This window comes from Silurus aristotelis, assembly GCF_946808225.1.
Source record: "Silurus aristotelis genome assembly, chromosome: 7".
In the NCBI taxonomy this organism is placed as follows: Eukaryota; Metazoa; Chordata; class Actinopteri; order Siluriformes; family Siluridae; genus Silurus; species Silurus aristotelis.
The window spans coordinates 214,201-230,851 of NC_139580.1; the positions used below are offsets into that span (position 1 = coordinate 214,201).

The 16,651-nt window shown below is 40.7% G+C and overlaps 2 protein-coding genes across 2 annotated transcripts in view; one reads left to right on the plus strand and one right to left on the minus strand.

Moving 5' to 3' along the window:
- LOC310728884 (uncharacterized protein) overlaps positions 1 to 16,651 on the minus strand; it is an 82,625-nt gene that overhangs the window by 25,977 nt on the left and 39,997 nt on the right. The gene's annotated exons all lie outside the window — the stretch shown is intronic.
- Positions 11,358 to 15,574, plus strand: LOC310728886 (uncharacterized protein). Its single transcript, XM_083546750.1, has 5 exons — positions 11,358 to 11,675; positions 12,130 to 12,243; positions 14,907 to 15,019; positions 15,100 to 15,271; positions 15,381 to 15,574. Exons 1-5 carry the CDS (start codon positions 11,549 to 11,551, stop codon positions 15,521 to 15,523), a joined length of 669 nt encoding a protein of 222 aa, XP_083402876.1. The 5' UTR covers positions 11,358 to 11,548; the 3' UTR covers positions 15,524 to 15,574.

The window sequence follows — 16,651 nt, forward strand, 5'->3', positions numbered from 1 at the left end:
GAGAGAGAGCGAGAGAGAGAGAGAGAGAGAGAGAGAGAGAGAGAGAAGAGAGAGAGAGAGAGAGGGGTGTGTGTAATAGTGTTATGTGTGTGGTATGTGTGAGGTTTGATTTAGAGTTGTGTGTGAAGGGTGTGTGAAGGGTGTGTGTGTGTGTGTGTGTGTGTGTGTAAGAGAGAGAGAGAGAGAGAGAGAGAGAGAGAGAGAGAGAGAAAGAGAGAGAGAGAGAGGGGGGGTGTAATAGTGTTGTGTGTGGTATGTGTGAGGTTTGATTTAGAGTTTTTGTTGACATTTGGATTAAAAATAAAAAATAATTCATAATTCCACAGTCTGAAGGTCTTCCAGATCTATTATCTTATCACTTTTAAAATCTGCCTCAGTCACTGCATTAGTACCTCACCACGTTACCGTGTTAAACACATTCATGTTAGCTACAGCAGAGTTTTATCAATAATCTTCCAGAAATTAAGATATTAATTAGATATTCCCCCGCAGACCCTGCAGAGCTCGACTGGGCCACTGAATACCTACAATCAACATTCTGTTATACTCTAGATGATGGAGCTCCACTTAAGACCAAAATGATCAGGTGGAAAAAATCAGCACAGTGGTATAATGATCATACACGCACCTTAAAACAGACCACTCTAAAATTAGAACGTAAATGACGTCAAACCAAATTAACAGTATTTCAAATAACATGGAGTTCTAGAAAATCTCTTATCAGAATCAGAATCAGGTTTATTGGCTAAGTGTGTTGACACACACAAGGAATTTGGTTCCAGCTGTTATAAAGATAATGTGATGCCTGAAAGTTCTGTGTGGTACTTAGATAGATCTGAGCAGGGAATATAATTATGGTCAGTTGTTAGTGAGGGTGATTGCTTGGAGGAAGAAACTGTTTCTGTGTCTGGCAGTTTTAGTGAACAGAGTTCTGTAGCGTCTGCCAGAAGGGAGGAGCTGAAAGATGTTGTGTTCAGGGTGTAAAGGGTCATTAATGATTTTTTCTGCCCGGTTTCTGGTTCTTGAATGGTACTGCTCCTGGAGAGTGGGCAGGGGAGCACCGATTATTTTTTTCTGCTGTTTTAACTGTTTGCTGCAGTTTGTTTCTGTCCTGTTTTGTTGCTGCTCCAAACCAGATGGTGATTGATGAGCACAGGACAGATTCAATGACTGCAGTGTAGAACTGCACCAACAGCTCCTGTGGCAGACTGTACTTCCTTAATTGGCGTAGAAATACATCCTCTGCTGGGCCTTTTTTAGAATCGAGTTTATGTTGCATTCCCATTTCAGGTCTTGGGAAATGGTAGTGCCCAGAAACTTGAAGTTCTCCACAGATGACACAGGGCTGTTGAATATTGTGAGGGGGAGTAGTGTTGAGATGCTTTGAGACAGGAGGGGGAGACACCGTCTGGGCCGGGAGCTTTCCTTGTCTTCTGTCTCTGAAAGAGCCGATACACATCCTTTTCACAAATTGTGAGCGCAACTTGAGTGCTGGGAGGAGTTGTAAGAAAGGTTCCCAGAGGTGTGATGGGGCAGACATTAAGCTGGGTTGGATGAGAGGTGTGAAGATATTGTTCTCAAACCTGCAGTAGAAGGTGTTGAGGTCGTCAGCCAGGTCTTTGTTTGCTTCAGTGGGGAGGGGTGGTCTCCTGTAGTTTGTGATATTTTGCAGGCCTTTCCACACTGATGCAGGATCGTTAGCTGAAAACCTGCTTTTCAGCTTTTCAGAGTAGCTTCTTTTGGCTATTCTAATTTCTTTTGTCAGTTGGTTCCTGGTCTGCTTGTACAGGGCTTTGTCCTCCCCTCTGTAGGCATCTTCCTTGGCATGTCGAAGTTTTTTCAGTTTGGCTCTGAACCATGGTTTGTTGTTACTGAACTTGCAGAAGGTTTTGGTTGGCACCCACATGTCTTCACAAAAACTGATGTAGGATGTCATAGTGTCAGTCAGCTCATCCAGCCTCAAAGACACTCAAATCAGTTCAGTCAAAGCAGTCTTGTAGTTCCTGCTTTGCCTCACTGGTCCATCTCTTCACTGTTTTGACTAAAGGCTTAGCAGCTTAGTTTCTGACTATATGTTGGAATAAGATGAACCAAGCAGTGATCAGAGTTCCCTAAAGCTGCCCGGGGTACACATCTACTGAGAAATAACATTTATGAAATGTATCAGTCAGGATTTCGGCCTCATCATAGCACAGAGACGGCGCTAGTTAAGGTTGTAAATTACTGATATTGGCCTCTGATCAGGGTTTTGTCTCTTTACTTGTTATGCTCGACCTCAGTGCAGCTTTTCATACCATTGACCATAATCTCCTGCTTGCTGGACATGAGAACGTTGTTGGAATAAAGGAAACAGCTCTCTCCTGGCTCAGGTCTTATTTGACTGATCGCCATCAGTTTGTTGATGTAAATGGTGAGTTCTTCACACTCTCTGAGGTAAAGTTTGGTGTTCCGCAAGGATCTGCCTTAGGCCCACTGCTTTTCTCTTTATATCTGCTGCCTCTGGGTGAAATTATACATAAACATGATATTCGCTTCCATTGCTATGCTGATGATACAAAGCTGTATATTTCAGCAAAGCCAGATGAGAGAGATCAGCTTAACAATGTTGAGGAGTGTGTAAAGGACATTAGACAGCGGATGCTTGTTAACTTTTTTCTGCTCAACTCAGATAAGACGGAAGAACTTTTACTAGGACCACATGCAGCTAGAAGTAAACCGATTTCGTAGCATCTCTGGATGGTGTTTCTGTTTCAGTGTGTACAGCAGTCAGAGACCTTGGTGTCTCACATAAATAATATTACCAGGATCTCCTTCTTTCACCTCAAAAATATTGCTAAAATTATAAATATGATGTTGTTACAGGATGCGGAAAAACTAGTAGATGCTTTTGTGACATCTATATTAGACTAGTGTAACGCTTTACTGTCTGGGTGATGGAGTAAGTGCAGAAATAAGCTTCAGTTAGTTCAGAATGCAGCAGCAAGAGTCCTCACTAGATCTAGGAAATATGACCACATCAGCCCTGTTTTAATCATCTACACTGCTCCCAATTCCATCTCACACTGATTATAAAATACTACTACTGACGTATAAAGCACTTAACGCTCTCACGCAGCAGTATCTGAGTGAACTTCTGTACCAGTATGATCCTCCACACCTACACCTAAAGGCGCAGATCTGGAGGGATCATGGATATGGAGTGTTTGGTGAACTGGGATATTTGTATGCTGTCGTCCCCTGACTCTCACACGTTCACTCAGGTTTGTTGACGGTGGTGTGGTGGGTCTCTTATTCCAGAGATCCTCATGTAGGTGTTACCTTCTGGTTCTCTCTATGCTGCCATAGCGAGTCTTGCCGGAGTCCAAATAAGGACACATAATAATCCATATCCATCTCTCTCTCTCTCTCTCTCTCTCTCTCTCTCGGTTGAGTTAAATATGCTCCTGAGGTTCCAGTGATCACTGTTCCTGCTCCTCTTCCCTCCGTGGATCTTCCCACTCCGTCCAGGCCTGCCTCTGGATAGAGTCCTCTTCAATTAGAGGCGACTCTGTGCAGCCGGAGATGTTTCTCATCTGCACCTTGGGTGGTTCCATGAAATTCCGGAGTAAGAACAGGAGCTTTGAGGATGGATTTGGACTGTAGTTAATATCAACAGTCTGCTACACTGACTCAGGACTACAGTTTGCTCTGATCTCCATCACTGCACCTCAACATTGTTTATTTCTAATAAATGGACATTTGGTGGCACCCAGATGAGGATGAGGTTCCCTCTTGAGTCTGGTTGCTCTCAAGGTTTCTTCCTGATGCATCTCAGGGAGTTTTTCCTTTACCACAATCATCACCGGCTTGTTCATCAGGGACTTCTTCTTTCAGCTTCTCCCAGTAGGGGTCACCACAGCAGATCATCTGTCTCCATACCCCCTGTCCTCTACATCTGCCTCTTTCACACCAACTACCTGCATGTCTTCCTTCACCACATCCATGAACCTCCTCCTTGGCCTTTGTTTTTTTCCTTCTTCCTGGTGTCTCCATCCTCAGCATTCTCCTACTGATAAACCCCATGTCCCTTCTCTGCACATGTCCAAACCATCTCAATCTCACCTCCCTCACCTTGTCGCCAAAATGTCCTACATGTGCTGTCCCTCTAATAAACTCATTTCTAATCCTGTCCATCGATCATCACTTCCAACGAACATCTCAACATCACCAGCTCCACCTCCTGTCTCTTAATCAATACCACCGTCTCTAATCCATACAACATCTCAGGTCTCACCACAGTCCTATCAACTTTCCCTTTCACTCTCACAGATACTCTTCTATCACAAATCACTCCTGCTATCACTCTTCTCCACCCACTCCACCCTGCCGGCACATTTTTCTTCACTTCTCGAAGACACTCTTCATCATTTTTCACTGTTGAGCCCAGGTACCTGAACTCCTTCACCTTCTCCACCTTTTCTCCCTGCAACCACACCCCTCCACTGCCCTCCCACTCATTCACACACATGTAGTTTGTCTTATTCCTATTGACTTTAATTCCCCTTCTCTCCAGCGTGTACTTCCACCTTTCCAGGCTCTTCCTCACCTGGTCCCTACTCTCACCACAAATCACAATATCATCCACAAACATCATAGTCCATGGAGACTCCTGTCTGACCTCGTCTGTCAACCTGTCCATCACCACTGCAAACAGGAAAGGGCTCAGAGCTAATCCTTGATGCAGTCCAACCTCCACCTTGAACCAGTCTGTCGTTCCTACTGCACACTTTACTGCTGGCACACTGTCCTCATACATGTCCTGCACCACCCTCACATACTTCTCTTACACACCTGACTTCCTCATACAATACCACAACTCCTCTCTCCACCCTGTCGTACACTTTCTCTAAATCCACAAACACAGAATGCAACTCCTTCTGACCTTCTCTATACTTCTCTATCAACATCCTCAAAGCAAATAATGCATCTGTGGTGCTCTTCCTCGGCATGAAACCATACTGTTGCTCACAGATGGTCACCTCTTCTCTCAGCCTGGCTTCCACTACTCTTTCCCATAACTTAATGGTGTGACTGATCAACTTAATTCCCCTGTAGTTACTGCAGGTCTGCACATCTCCCTTGTTCTTAATGATCAGTACCAGCACACTCCTTCTCCATTCCTCAGGCATCCTCTGACCTTCCAGAATCTTGTTAAACAATCTGGTTAAAAACTCCACTGCATCTCTCCTAAACATCTCCACGCTTCTACTGGTATGTCCTCTGGTCCAACCGACTTTCCACTCTTCATCCTCTTAATCGCTGCTCTCACTTCCTCCTTACTAATCCTTTCCACTTCCTGCTTCACCATCTCCACACCATCCAACCCTCTCTCTCTCTCATTTTCCTCATTCATCAGCTGATCAAAATACTCCCTCCATCTTCTCAACACACTTTCCTCATTAGTCAACACATTTCCATCTCCATCCTTTATTGCTCTAACTTGCAGAACATCCTTCCCAGCTCGGTTCTTCTGCCTGGCCAATCGGTATAAATCTTTTTCTCCTTCCTTAGTGTTCAACCTCTCTTACAGCTCCTCATATTCCTTTTCCTTGGCTTTCACCACATCCCTCTTTACCTGCTGCCACATCTCCTTGTACTCCTGCCTACTTTTCTCATCACTCTGTCGATCACAATTCACAATATTTCCAACCTCTTTTTCCTTCTGCTCTCCTGCACTTCCTCATTCCACCACCACGTCTCTTTGTCTTGCTTTCTATTTCCAGATGTCACACCAAGTACCTTTCTAGCTGTCTTCCTTATCACTCCTGCAGTTGCTGTCCATTCATCCAGCACCTCTTCACCACCACCGAGCTCCTGTCTGACCTCCTCCCTGAACCTCACACTACACTCTTCCTCCTTCAGTTTCCACCATCTAATTCTTCTTTCAGTCCTCACTCTCCTACGCTTCTTGTTCACCTCCAAAACCATCCTACAGACCACCATCTGATGCTGTCTAGCTACACTGTCCCCTGCCAACACCTTACAGTCTCCAATCTCCTTCAGGTTGCATCTCCTGCATAGCACATAGTCCACCTGTGTGCACCTTCCTCCACTCTTATACGTCACCCTATGATCCTCCTTCTTCTTAAAATACATGTTCACCACTGTCATTTCCATCCATTTAGCAAAATCTACCACCATCTGCCCTTCCACATTCCTCTCCTTAAAACCATACCTACCATCACCTCCTCATCACCTCTGTTCCCTTCACCTACATGTCCATTAAAGTCTGCCACAATCACCAATCGTTCATTCCTAGGTACACCTTCTACCACTTCATCTAACTCACCCCAGAATTTTTTCTTCTCCTCCATCACACCACCCACTTGTGGAGCATAGGGACTGATGACATTTATCATCACCTCTTTAACATCCAGCTTCCTGTTCATCACTCTATCAGAAACTCTTTTAACCTCCACTACACTCTTACTGTACTCTTCCTTCAGAATCCCCCCTACACCATTTCTCTTTCCATCCACACCATGATAGAACAGTTTAAACACCTCTAATGTTCCTGCTCTTACTCCATTTCCACTTGCTCTCCTGAACACACAACATCTCTACCTTTCTCCTCTCCATCATATCAGCTCCCTCTCCCCCTTTACCAGTCATAGTACCAACATTTAAAGTACCAACCCAAACCTCCACTCTCCTCCACTTCTCCTTTCCCTGCTGTCTCTGTAAATGTCTTCCTCCTCTCCTTCTCCTCATTCAGCCAACAGTAGCCCAATTTCCACCGGTACCCTGTTGGTTAACGATACCTGTGTATATCTATCTATCTATCTATCTATCTATCTATCTATCTATCTATCTATCTATCTATCTATCTATCTATCTATCTATCTATCTATCTATCTATCTATCTATCTATCTATCTATCTATCTATCTGTCTATCTGTCTGTCTGTGGCGGTCGTTGTTAACCCAGGCCTTGACCGATCCAGGATGAAATTCCTATACGTGATCCGCATATTTGATCTGGCACATGTTTTATTCTTGATCTCCTTCATAACACAAACCTCCACATTTACCTGGGTTCGGGACCGGCACTAAGAGTGCACTGGCTTGTGCAACCATAATGGCTGGGTTAAAGCTGCTTTGAGACAATGTTCATTGTTATAAGCACAGTACAAATAAACATGAATTCAATTCAATTTAAATACCTGGGTGTTCATCTAAACAGCAAACTGGACTGGACAGATAATACTGAGGCAATTTATAAAAGAAGGACAGAGCAGACTCTTCCTGCTGAGAAAACAAAGATCTTTTGAAGTACATGGAAAGCTACTAAATACCTTTTTTGACTCTGTAGTGGCCTCAGCCATCTTCTATGGTGTGGTCTGCTGGGGCAGCAGCATCTGTACTGCAGACAGGAAGAGACTGGACAAGCTGATCAGGAAGTATCAGATGTACGTAAAACGTCCGTAATGTGTGTGGAGAATGAGGGATAAAAAAGATATACTATGTATTATGTACATTGTATGTATAACTGTACAGAGGTTATATACAGTGTCTATAGAGTGATCTAACAGTGTAGTGTAGAGTTCAGTAGTGTGATGGTGGATGGAAAAAAGCTGTCCCTGAACCTGCTGGTTCTGGTGCGTATGTTCCTGTATCTCCTTCTTGATGGAAGGAGGTTAAACAGTTTATGACTGGGATGTGAAGAGTCCTTGATGATGCTGTGAGCTCTTCGCAGACATCTGCTGTAGTGAAGGTGTTTAATGGCAGGTAGTTGGGTGCCGTCGGGCGGTTTTGACCAGCCTTTGCAGGGCTTTACGTTCACACACAGTGGAGCCTCCGTACCATACGGTGATGGAGTTGGTTAGGATGCTCTCAATGATGCAGCGGTAGAAACTGTAAAAACTAAAATCCCTGGGGACAGATGAGCTTTCTTGAGACTCCTCAAGAAGTACAGGCTTTGCTGTGCTTTACTAACCAGAGCTGAAGTGTTCTTGTGCCAGGACAGATCCTCAGAGATGTGAACTCCCAGGAACTTAAACTGGAGACTTGCTCTACATCAGTTTGTTGATGTTTACTGGAAAATGTCTCCTGCTGTTGGATTTCTGAAAGTCCACGATGAGCTCTTTAGTCTTCGAGGCGTTGAGGGTAAGGTTGTTGGTGGCACACCATGCTGTCAGCCTTCAGATATCTTCCCTGTAGGCCGATTCATCGTTGTTGCTGACCTGGCCGACCAAGTGGTGTCATCTTGGGGAGGGGAATGGCCGTGTATGCCCCAGGTATGTTTTGTATACCTGGTCCAGTGTTTTGTCCCCTCTGGTAGAGCAGGAGACATTATGTTGAAATTTTGGTAGTACACCTCAAACACACACACACACATACACCTTACACACACCCTTAATACACACAAACACACAACTCACACATACCCCTAATACACACACCACACATATACACGAACACTTGACACACACACAGACCTCACACACACCCCTATTACACACACCTCACAAACACACCTAATACACACATACACACCTAATACACACACCTCACACTCACACACACACACACACACACACACATTATACACACTTCTCCAACGCCTGAGTCAACCCCTACTCACCCCGCTGTGTAGGCTCTAATGTCAAGTCGTCCCCCACTCGCCCCGCTGTGAGGGCTCTAATGCCTGAGTCGTCCCCCACTCGCGCCCCTGTAAGGGCTTTAATGCCTGTGTCGTCCCCCACTCGAATTTTCGTCCCCCACTTGCGCCCCTGTGAGGGCTCTGATGCCAGAGTCATCCCCCACTCGCCCCGCTGTGAGGGCTCTAATGCCAGAGTCATCCCCCACTCGCCCCGCTGTGAGGAGAAATACAGCCAATGTGGAATTGTAAAATTAAGTAAATGAAAATGACAATGAAAGAAAGAATTTGCTGTAACGTTTAAATGCTGACTTAAACAAGAAAGTCACAGAAAACAATTTAAAAATATATATTTTTTTTTATTCATTAATGTTTTATTCCTTTTGTGCTTATAAATCTCATCCCTTTTCTGTTTAAGGATGAATCTCCCCCTCAGCACAGCACTCACACTTCTGTCTAATTCATAAATCTATATTTTACTCATTCTTCCATCAGTTCTGCCAAAACCGTATAGAACATTGTCACTCATTAAAACAATGGAAAAACATGCCAAAAACAAAGGCTTTATTATGATGTTATTTGATGTTGTGTCTTTAGATGTTTCTGGTCGAGGTCATTCATGCAAGAGATTTTATCTCAGTGAGTTTTCTCCTGGATAAATAAAGATTAATACACTTCTGTTTGGTGGATCTGTAACTGATATCTTACAGCAAGGCCTTTTAACACATTCTTCAAACATATCTACAGTATCTACTTTTTATCTACTCTTTGTGTGTAGACAGACACTGGCATGATTATTATATAGTAAAATATTGAAAGAGTTTTAAAGTCTTTGATTTAGACTTTTTATAAACTAGCATTTATATGTAAATACATTATTATATACTGTTTGTATGTAGCAGCATCGCCGTATGTCAAACATACCTCGTGTCAAACGTCTCTGTGGAAGATTTGCCCAATTTCATGTAAAATTTCACGTTTGCTCTTTGTTCTAAATTGCTGTGCATATTAGAAAACCACATCAGCGGTGATGAAGCATGTGGTCAGAATATCTCCAGTTACACCATTAGTCTTAAAACTTTTTGATACCACCCCGTATGTATGTATACACAAAGTAATTGAACAGTGAATAAATGGAAGAAACTGTGTCCAAATGAAACATTTGTGGCTCTAACAGAAGAAGACAGAGAACAGGAGAGATGTGATCAGACTCCCTCATCCTCCACACTCACATCTGGAAGTGTAATGGTTTTGGGTTGTTTTTGAGCAGGGAAAGTGAAAGGAATTCTGAACCAACATGTCTTCTATTCCTAATTCACTGCCATATAGTTCTGTCTGGACTGTGGCTCATTAGAACCGACTTCACCGTATAACAAGAGAGCAAACAGTTGTCTGGAATCTATCTGTCAATCTATAATGGAATGACCTGACCAAATCCTATTAAAGTGTTCGGATGCTGAGAGTGTAAAGCTGTTCTTCATGCTAAGGGAGGATTTTTCACTGAAAATAAACCAGAACATCTGGACGTTCACAGATTTGTTTGTTCAAAGGAAATCTTCATACTGTTACATTACTTAACAAAACAAAAGGAACATGCATGTGTATCTAAAAAATAATTTTTTTTCTAGACACAGACAGACAGACAGACAAAAGAGAGAGAGAGAGAGAGAGAGAGAGAGAGAGAGAGAGAGAGAGAGAGAGAGAGAGAGAGAGAGAGAGATGAAAACATGTAAAAACTATTGCAGTAACATAAATACTGTATACTGTATATGTCTCAGTCCTTAGTGTGATCTTCTGTGATCACAACTCCCTGTTTGTCTCATTATATTTCTCATTTGTGACACTGTGGATATTAAAATGAAATGAAATGAACGTGAACCTCCTTAATGCTTCCTCTTAGAAGTCATGTGTTAAATACATTCATAAATTAAAATCAAATTATTCATTCAATGTGAAGGTTGAAGTGTAAACACATGGAGAAGATAAGATATGATGAAGTTGTTTAGAGGAGCAGAGAAGAACTTATCTTCAGGGTCAAGTTAGAATGGGATGCCTGGACACCTTTTATTTATTATTATCATATATTTTATTTCATATATTTGTTCCCAGTTGAAGGTTTTTATAACACTGCTATCTGTGAAGATTCTAGGGCTCCACATGCACCAAGGCTAAAAACAGTCAGGAACTGGCCCATGTCCATATTTAGAATTTACAAAACATTAAATAAAATATATCAACTTTAATTGAGATTTTTAATTATTATTCGACATGGCTTCATGTCTCTGTTAGTCTGTTCGCTGCTGGGACAAATACAAAAGCAGATACAGGTTTTGAAGAAGAATTGCCTATATTTGTCACATATACATTACAGAGCAGTGAAATTCACTCTTTGCATATCCCAGTTTGCTACGAGGCTGGGGTCAGAGTGCAGGGTCGGCCATGATATGGCGCCCCTTGTGGCAGCTTGGCGATACCGGGGCTTGAACCCCTGACTTTCTGATCAGTAACCCAACACCTTAACCAGTGAGCTACTCCCCTACCTGATACAGATACAGATGCAGATGCAATGCTGAAGGCCACATTAATCCCCGGAACTGTCTTAGTTATAAAGGAAATTGCCCATGTACAGAAAATAATAATAATCATATTCAATAAAATCATTAATAGTGTTTATTTCAGTTTGTTTAAGCTGCAAGACTTTTCAGTTCCTAAAGCACACTGATGTCGTTTCTCCTCAGTGTTCTGTAGACTATCATCTCATGATTACTGAGGACCGTATCACAAAAGACAAACACACTATCAGTGTCCTGAGACGTGCAGAATAAACATCAATCCCTCTTCATATAAAAAGCCCCAGAAGTTCCTGAGACACATTGAGGAGGAGGAGGAATGCAGCACATCACTGCTAGACATGGCTCACATGATGGTTCGGCTAATTCTAGCAGCTACGCTAATCTATTTCAGCTCAGCAACACCATTCTTATTGAGTTCTAAACAAATGAACATCAGAGACGCCGATGATGGAAACCTCACTCAAGGTATGACAAGGGTTTCTTTTACAGGAGAGAATTAATTTATTAAAACAACTGAACTTTATTCCTGAGTTTGTTCTGAAATGTATGTGAGAAGGAAACGGATAAAACATGTTCCAGATAAAAGCAGTGGTGAAGAAAACTTCTACATGTAATGATGAAGGAAATTAAGGTGGAAAGGTTCAGGAGGTTTTTCAAAATATATTGCCTGAGAAAATGAGTGTGTGTGTGTGTGTGTGTGTGTGTGTGTGTGTGTGTGTGTGTGTGTGTGTGTGTGTGTGAGTGAGAAAGAGAGAGAGAGAGAGAGAGAGAGAGAGAGAGAGAGAGAGAGAGAGAGAGAGAGAGAGAGAGAGAGAGAGTGTTTATAGAGTGTTTGCACTGCTCTGGGTGGAGGTTATGAGCAGATTGGTGAAGCTGCTCTGTGAGAGATGATGAAGTGTGATGTGATGTTGCTCCACAGGACTGCGGAATGAAACAGACAGAGAGGATCAGCAGTTCCCACTTTACTGTGATGCTGACAGTGTGATTATTGCAGTTTCTCCAAATCAATACACTGATGTGTACCTGTTGATAGGTAAGACCTCTTCACACTGCTGGACCATACAGCACCTCATCTCAAACGTACCCTGTGTGTGTGTGTGTGTGTGTGTGTGTGTGTGTGTGTGTGTGTGTGTGTGTGTGTGTGTGTGTGTGTGTGTGTGTGTGTGTGTGTGTGTGTGTGTATCCACTTATTTAGACATTTCAGGATATTTTTACATATCATTATATTTTATATTCAGTATATTTTACTAAATAAGTGCAGTAAGAATATCACATGCTGCTAATTGTTGTGACACTTTATATAGAAAACGTGATGCTTCCTGATGCTCTTTACTCTGACCTGCACTCGAGATCATCTACAACCACAGATGATCCAAGTGTTCAGATGATCTGTTCATCTGATCTATTTATCTTTAGCTTGTGTTTCGATGATAAATGTGTCAATCCCTTGGGATCAGTGCGTTTGATAAATACCATAGTTTTTTTTATTGTATGAAACTCTTCATGATTTCCTCATTAATGTGTAGCTCATTTTAGTGAATAGAAGGAGCCCTAACCATATTTTAAGACTAAGATATGAGCCATCATGGACCTGCAGAAGTTACACTGAACCTGTAATTAATACAGCTCCATCCAGTGTGGAGAGCATCAATCTTTATCATATTACTGTTACTGACCATCATCTCACTTCTTCTCACCACTATCACACTTTATCACTATTGTGCTGCTGCAGAATTGATCAAGACTATTTACATTTATATAAATTATTATAATTATATAATATATCAAATAAACATTGAACACATCAGCATTTTTCTCTGTAAATATTTTTCTGAAGGTGCTATTGACATGAAATTTTCACCAGATGATGAAAAAGAAATCAAATCGTAGCTGTCCATAAATTCTGTAAAATAATGTGCAATGGCACAGGGATAATAATACTTTAATACTTTGTACAAAAGCCTTTGTTGGTAATGATGGCTTCAAGATGCCTCCTGTACGGAGAAACTAGTTAGACGCATTGCTCAGGTGTGATTTTGGCCCATTCTTTTACACAAACATTCTTCAAATCCTGAAGGTTCTGTGGCCTCTTCTATGAACTCTGATCTTTAGTTTTTTCTGTAGATCTTTAATGGGATTAGAGGCAGGTGATTGGCTGCACCATTCTAGCAGCTTTATTTTCTTTCTCTGAAACCAGTTGAGTTTTCTCAGCTGTGTGTTCGGGATCATCATCTTGCTAAAATGTTCACCATCGTTTCATCTTCGTCATCCTGAATCATCATTATCAAAATGTCTCGGTACATTTTTCCATTCATCCTTCCTTTAATTAAATGAAGTTTATCAGTACCGTATGCTGACAATCAGCCCCACAGCATGATGTTCTCACCTTCAAACTTCACTGTCAGTCAGGTATTTTTTGGCTGATGTGCAGTGCCGTTTGTCCTCCAAACATGGTGTGTATTATGGCATCCAAACAGTTCAATTTGAGTTCAGAGTTTCATCTAAACAGACTTTATTCTTCAATATTTCAAGTCAAGTCAAGTTTTCACAACAGACATCATCTTAACGCAGCTTTACAGAAATTTAACAGTCAAGGTGAATGGTGTGTGTTTATCCCTGATGAGCACCATGGTGTTTTTTGGTCCTTGGCTCTTGAACAATGCTTCTGATATTCTTTTCACTCCTTAGTCAGAAATCTTGTGAGGAGCATCTGGTCATGGCCGGTTTCTGGTGAAATTATGTTCTTTTCACATCTGGATTATGGCCCAAAAGAGCTCACTGGAAAATTCAGACGTATTGAAATCCTTCTGGAACCAAGGAACAATAATGTTGCAAAGGTCTTGAGAGCTCTTTGCTTTTTTATCCATCATGAGCTGCTTTCTAATTACTGATTAATTTCAGCTGGTGTCATGGCTTTCCATGCCTTTTTGCATCTCCCTTTCTTTGTATGTTTAATACTTTTTTCTGTGTCATTTCACATTATTACACATAAATTAAATTATGCACATCTATGGTTAGATTTTTTTTTGTTTGTGGATTGTTTTAATTGTAACCAACATCTGGTGAAAACTTCATGTCAATAGCACCTTTAGAAATATATTTACTGAGAAAAATGGTATGTTTGTGTATATATATATATGTATATTACTAAAAATATAGATCAATTAAAGTCAACCTTCTGATCAGAAGTCCAACGTCTTAACCCCTGAAGCTCCCACTTCTCCACTATAATGATCTTCCTTGAGTTCTGTAGACAATTTGAATAAAGCAACAATATAAAGTATTAAAGTATAAAATGGTAAATAAAAAATAATAAGTGAAATGGGAAGCTGGTGCAGACACACTCACAATCATAGTGAAATAAAATGCTCCAGTTACATTACAGGGGCTCTTTTATAAAAGTCCAGTTATATTTATTATTATATTCTACTTTTAACAGTGTAGATTTACATAAATAAATGACTCCAGGATCTACATTTTAAATGAAAAAATTACTCATGTACAGTGGAACGCTGGTAAAGGCTACTGATTTTTGAGTTCAAACCCCAGCACCAGCACTTTTCATGAGCAATGACCATCTCTAAACTGCTCATGCAATTTTGCATTAATAATACTTTACCTTTACAGTAGAATACAGTAGAATAAACTGATTATTGTATTGAATTGTATAGAAGGTGTTTATTTCTCTCTCTTCAGGTGATGAAAGTAAGATTTCTGTCAGTCAGCTGTTGGAGGAATGCAGTCATGTGGAGCTGGCGTATTCTTCTCTTATCAGAATCTTCTATGAAGGCTGCTCCTTGTATAAATGGGTGAGTCGTGTTTATTTAATCTCTGGTGAAAAGTGAGATTCTAATTTGCTGTAGCTCATGATGAACGTTCTCCACCTCAGCTTGGCCAGGAGAAGCAGTACACCATGACCCTGGACTACTTTGGCTCCATACAAAACCAAACCTGTCCTTCTTCCACATCTGGATCAACTGGGTTTCCTGCTGTTAAGTGTGAAAGTGCCAACATGACTGTAACGCTAGCTGCTAAGGAGCTAAAAGAAGCCAGATTTGTTGGTAAGTTTAAATCTACAGTATATTAAACACTAAAATAATAATAATGAGTTTAGAGAACTGGGTATGAACACTGTAATGCTATACTGTAGTGCACATTTTATTGCTGCAGATCTGAATCCTTTCTCTCTGGAAGAAACAGTCATGACTGAGGAATATGGTTTAACACAATGGACAAATGGAGAAAACCTTGTTATTCACGTGGAGAAGCCCATGACTAAGGTACTGCCAGTCAACAATACTATGTCAAAATAATAGCACTCAACACTATAAAACATACTGAACACATGATATTACTACAGCTATAGTGGCAGCAATAAAAATAATTACATCTAAATCCATAATTATAACTATATATATATATATATGTGTGTGTGTGTGAATATTTTGTTTTAATGTGTTGTAGGTATGGCTATAATTATATTTAAAGGTACTATATTTTAGATGCAGTTACAGATCATTTAGATACAGCAGTGAGCACAGTTAGACTTCTTTATGTCTGGTATTAAGTATAATTATAGCCTTTTTAAAGAAACATTTTCTAAAAACCATTTTTTATTAGAATTTTCAATAAAAAGTAGATTCTGAGATGAATTTCAGACTCCACACATTTTTCTACAGAATTCTGACTTTTTGGTTCAGGGTGAAGGTTGGACTGCATTAAGGATCAGGGCTCAGGGCCGATCCTTGATGCAGTCCAACCTCCACCTTGAACCAGTCTGTCGTTCCTACTGCACTCTTCACTGCTGTCACACTGTCCTCATACATGTCCTGCACCACCTACATGTTAAAATTCTAAAAACGTCACAGGGTGCATTAGACTCTCTAGCCACTGGTTACAATTATACTTACAGCTTTAGTTATAGTTATATGCATAATAATATAATATAATATAATATAATATAATATAATATAATATAATATAATATAATATAATATAATATAATATAATATAATATAATATTTACAGTGGTGGATGAAGTACACAAAGCAAGTAGTTGTGTTAAAGTAGTGGCACTTGTTAAAATGTGACTTCAGTAAACGTAAAAGTGTCCCTTAAAACTTTCACTTGATTAAAAGTACAAAGGTTTTTGCCTTGAATGCTTCTATAACCGTCCAATTATCATTTTTATCACAAGACTTTTAACACAAGTTGCTTAATCACCTCAGTTTCTGTGTAAAGACTCGAATGTGACTCTCAGCACACTGATCTATTAATAGAATGATATTAATGACTCACACACTGATTGATTTCTATTATAATGATCATGAACACAAAACCTTCTTTTCAACTACTAATATATATATATATAATTATTTTTATTGCTGCCCCTATAGCTGTAGTAATATCATGTGTTCAGTATTTTTGGGCATGGGTAGAGT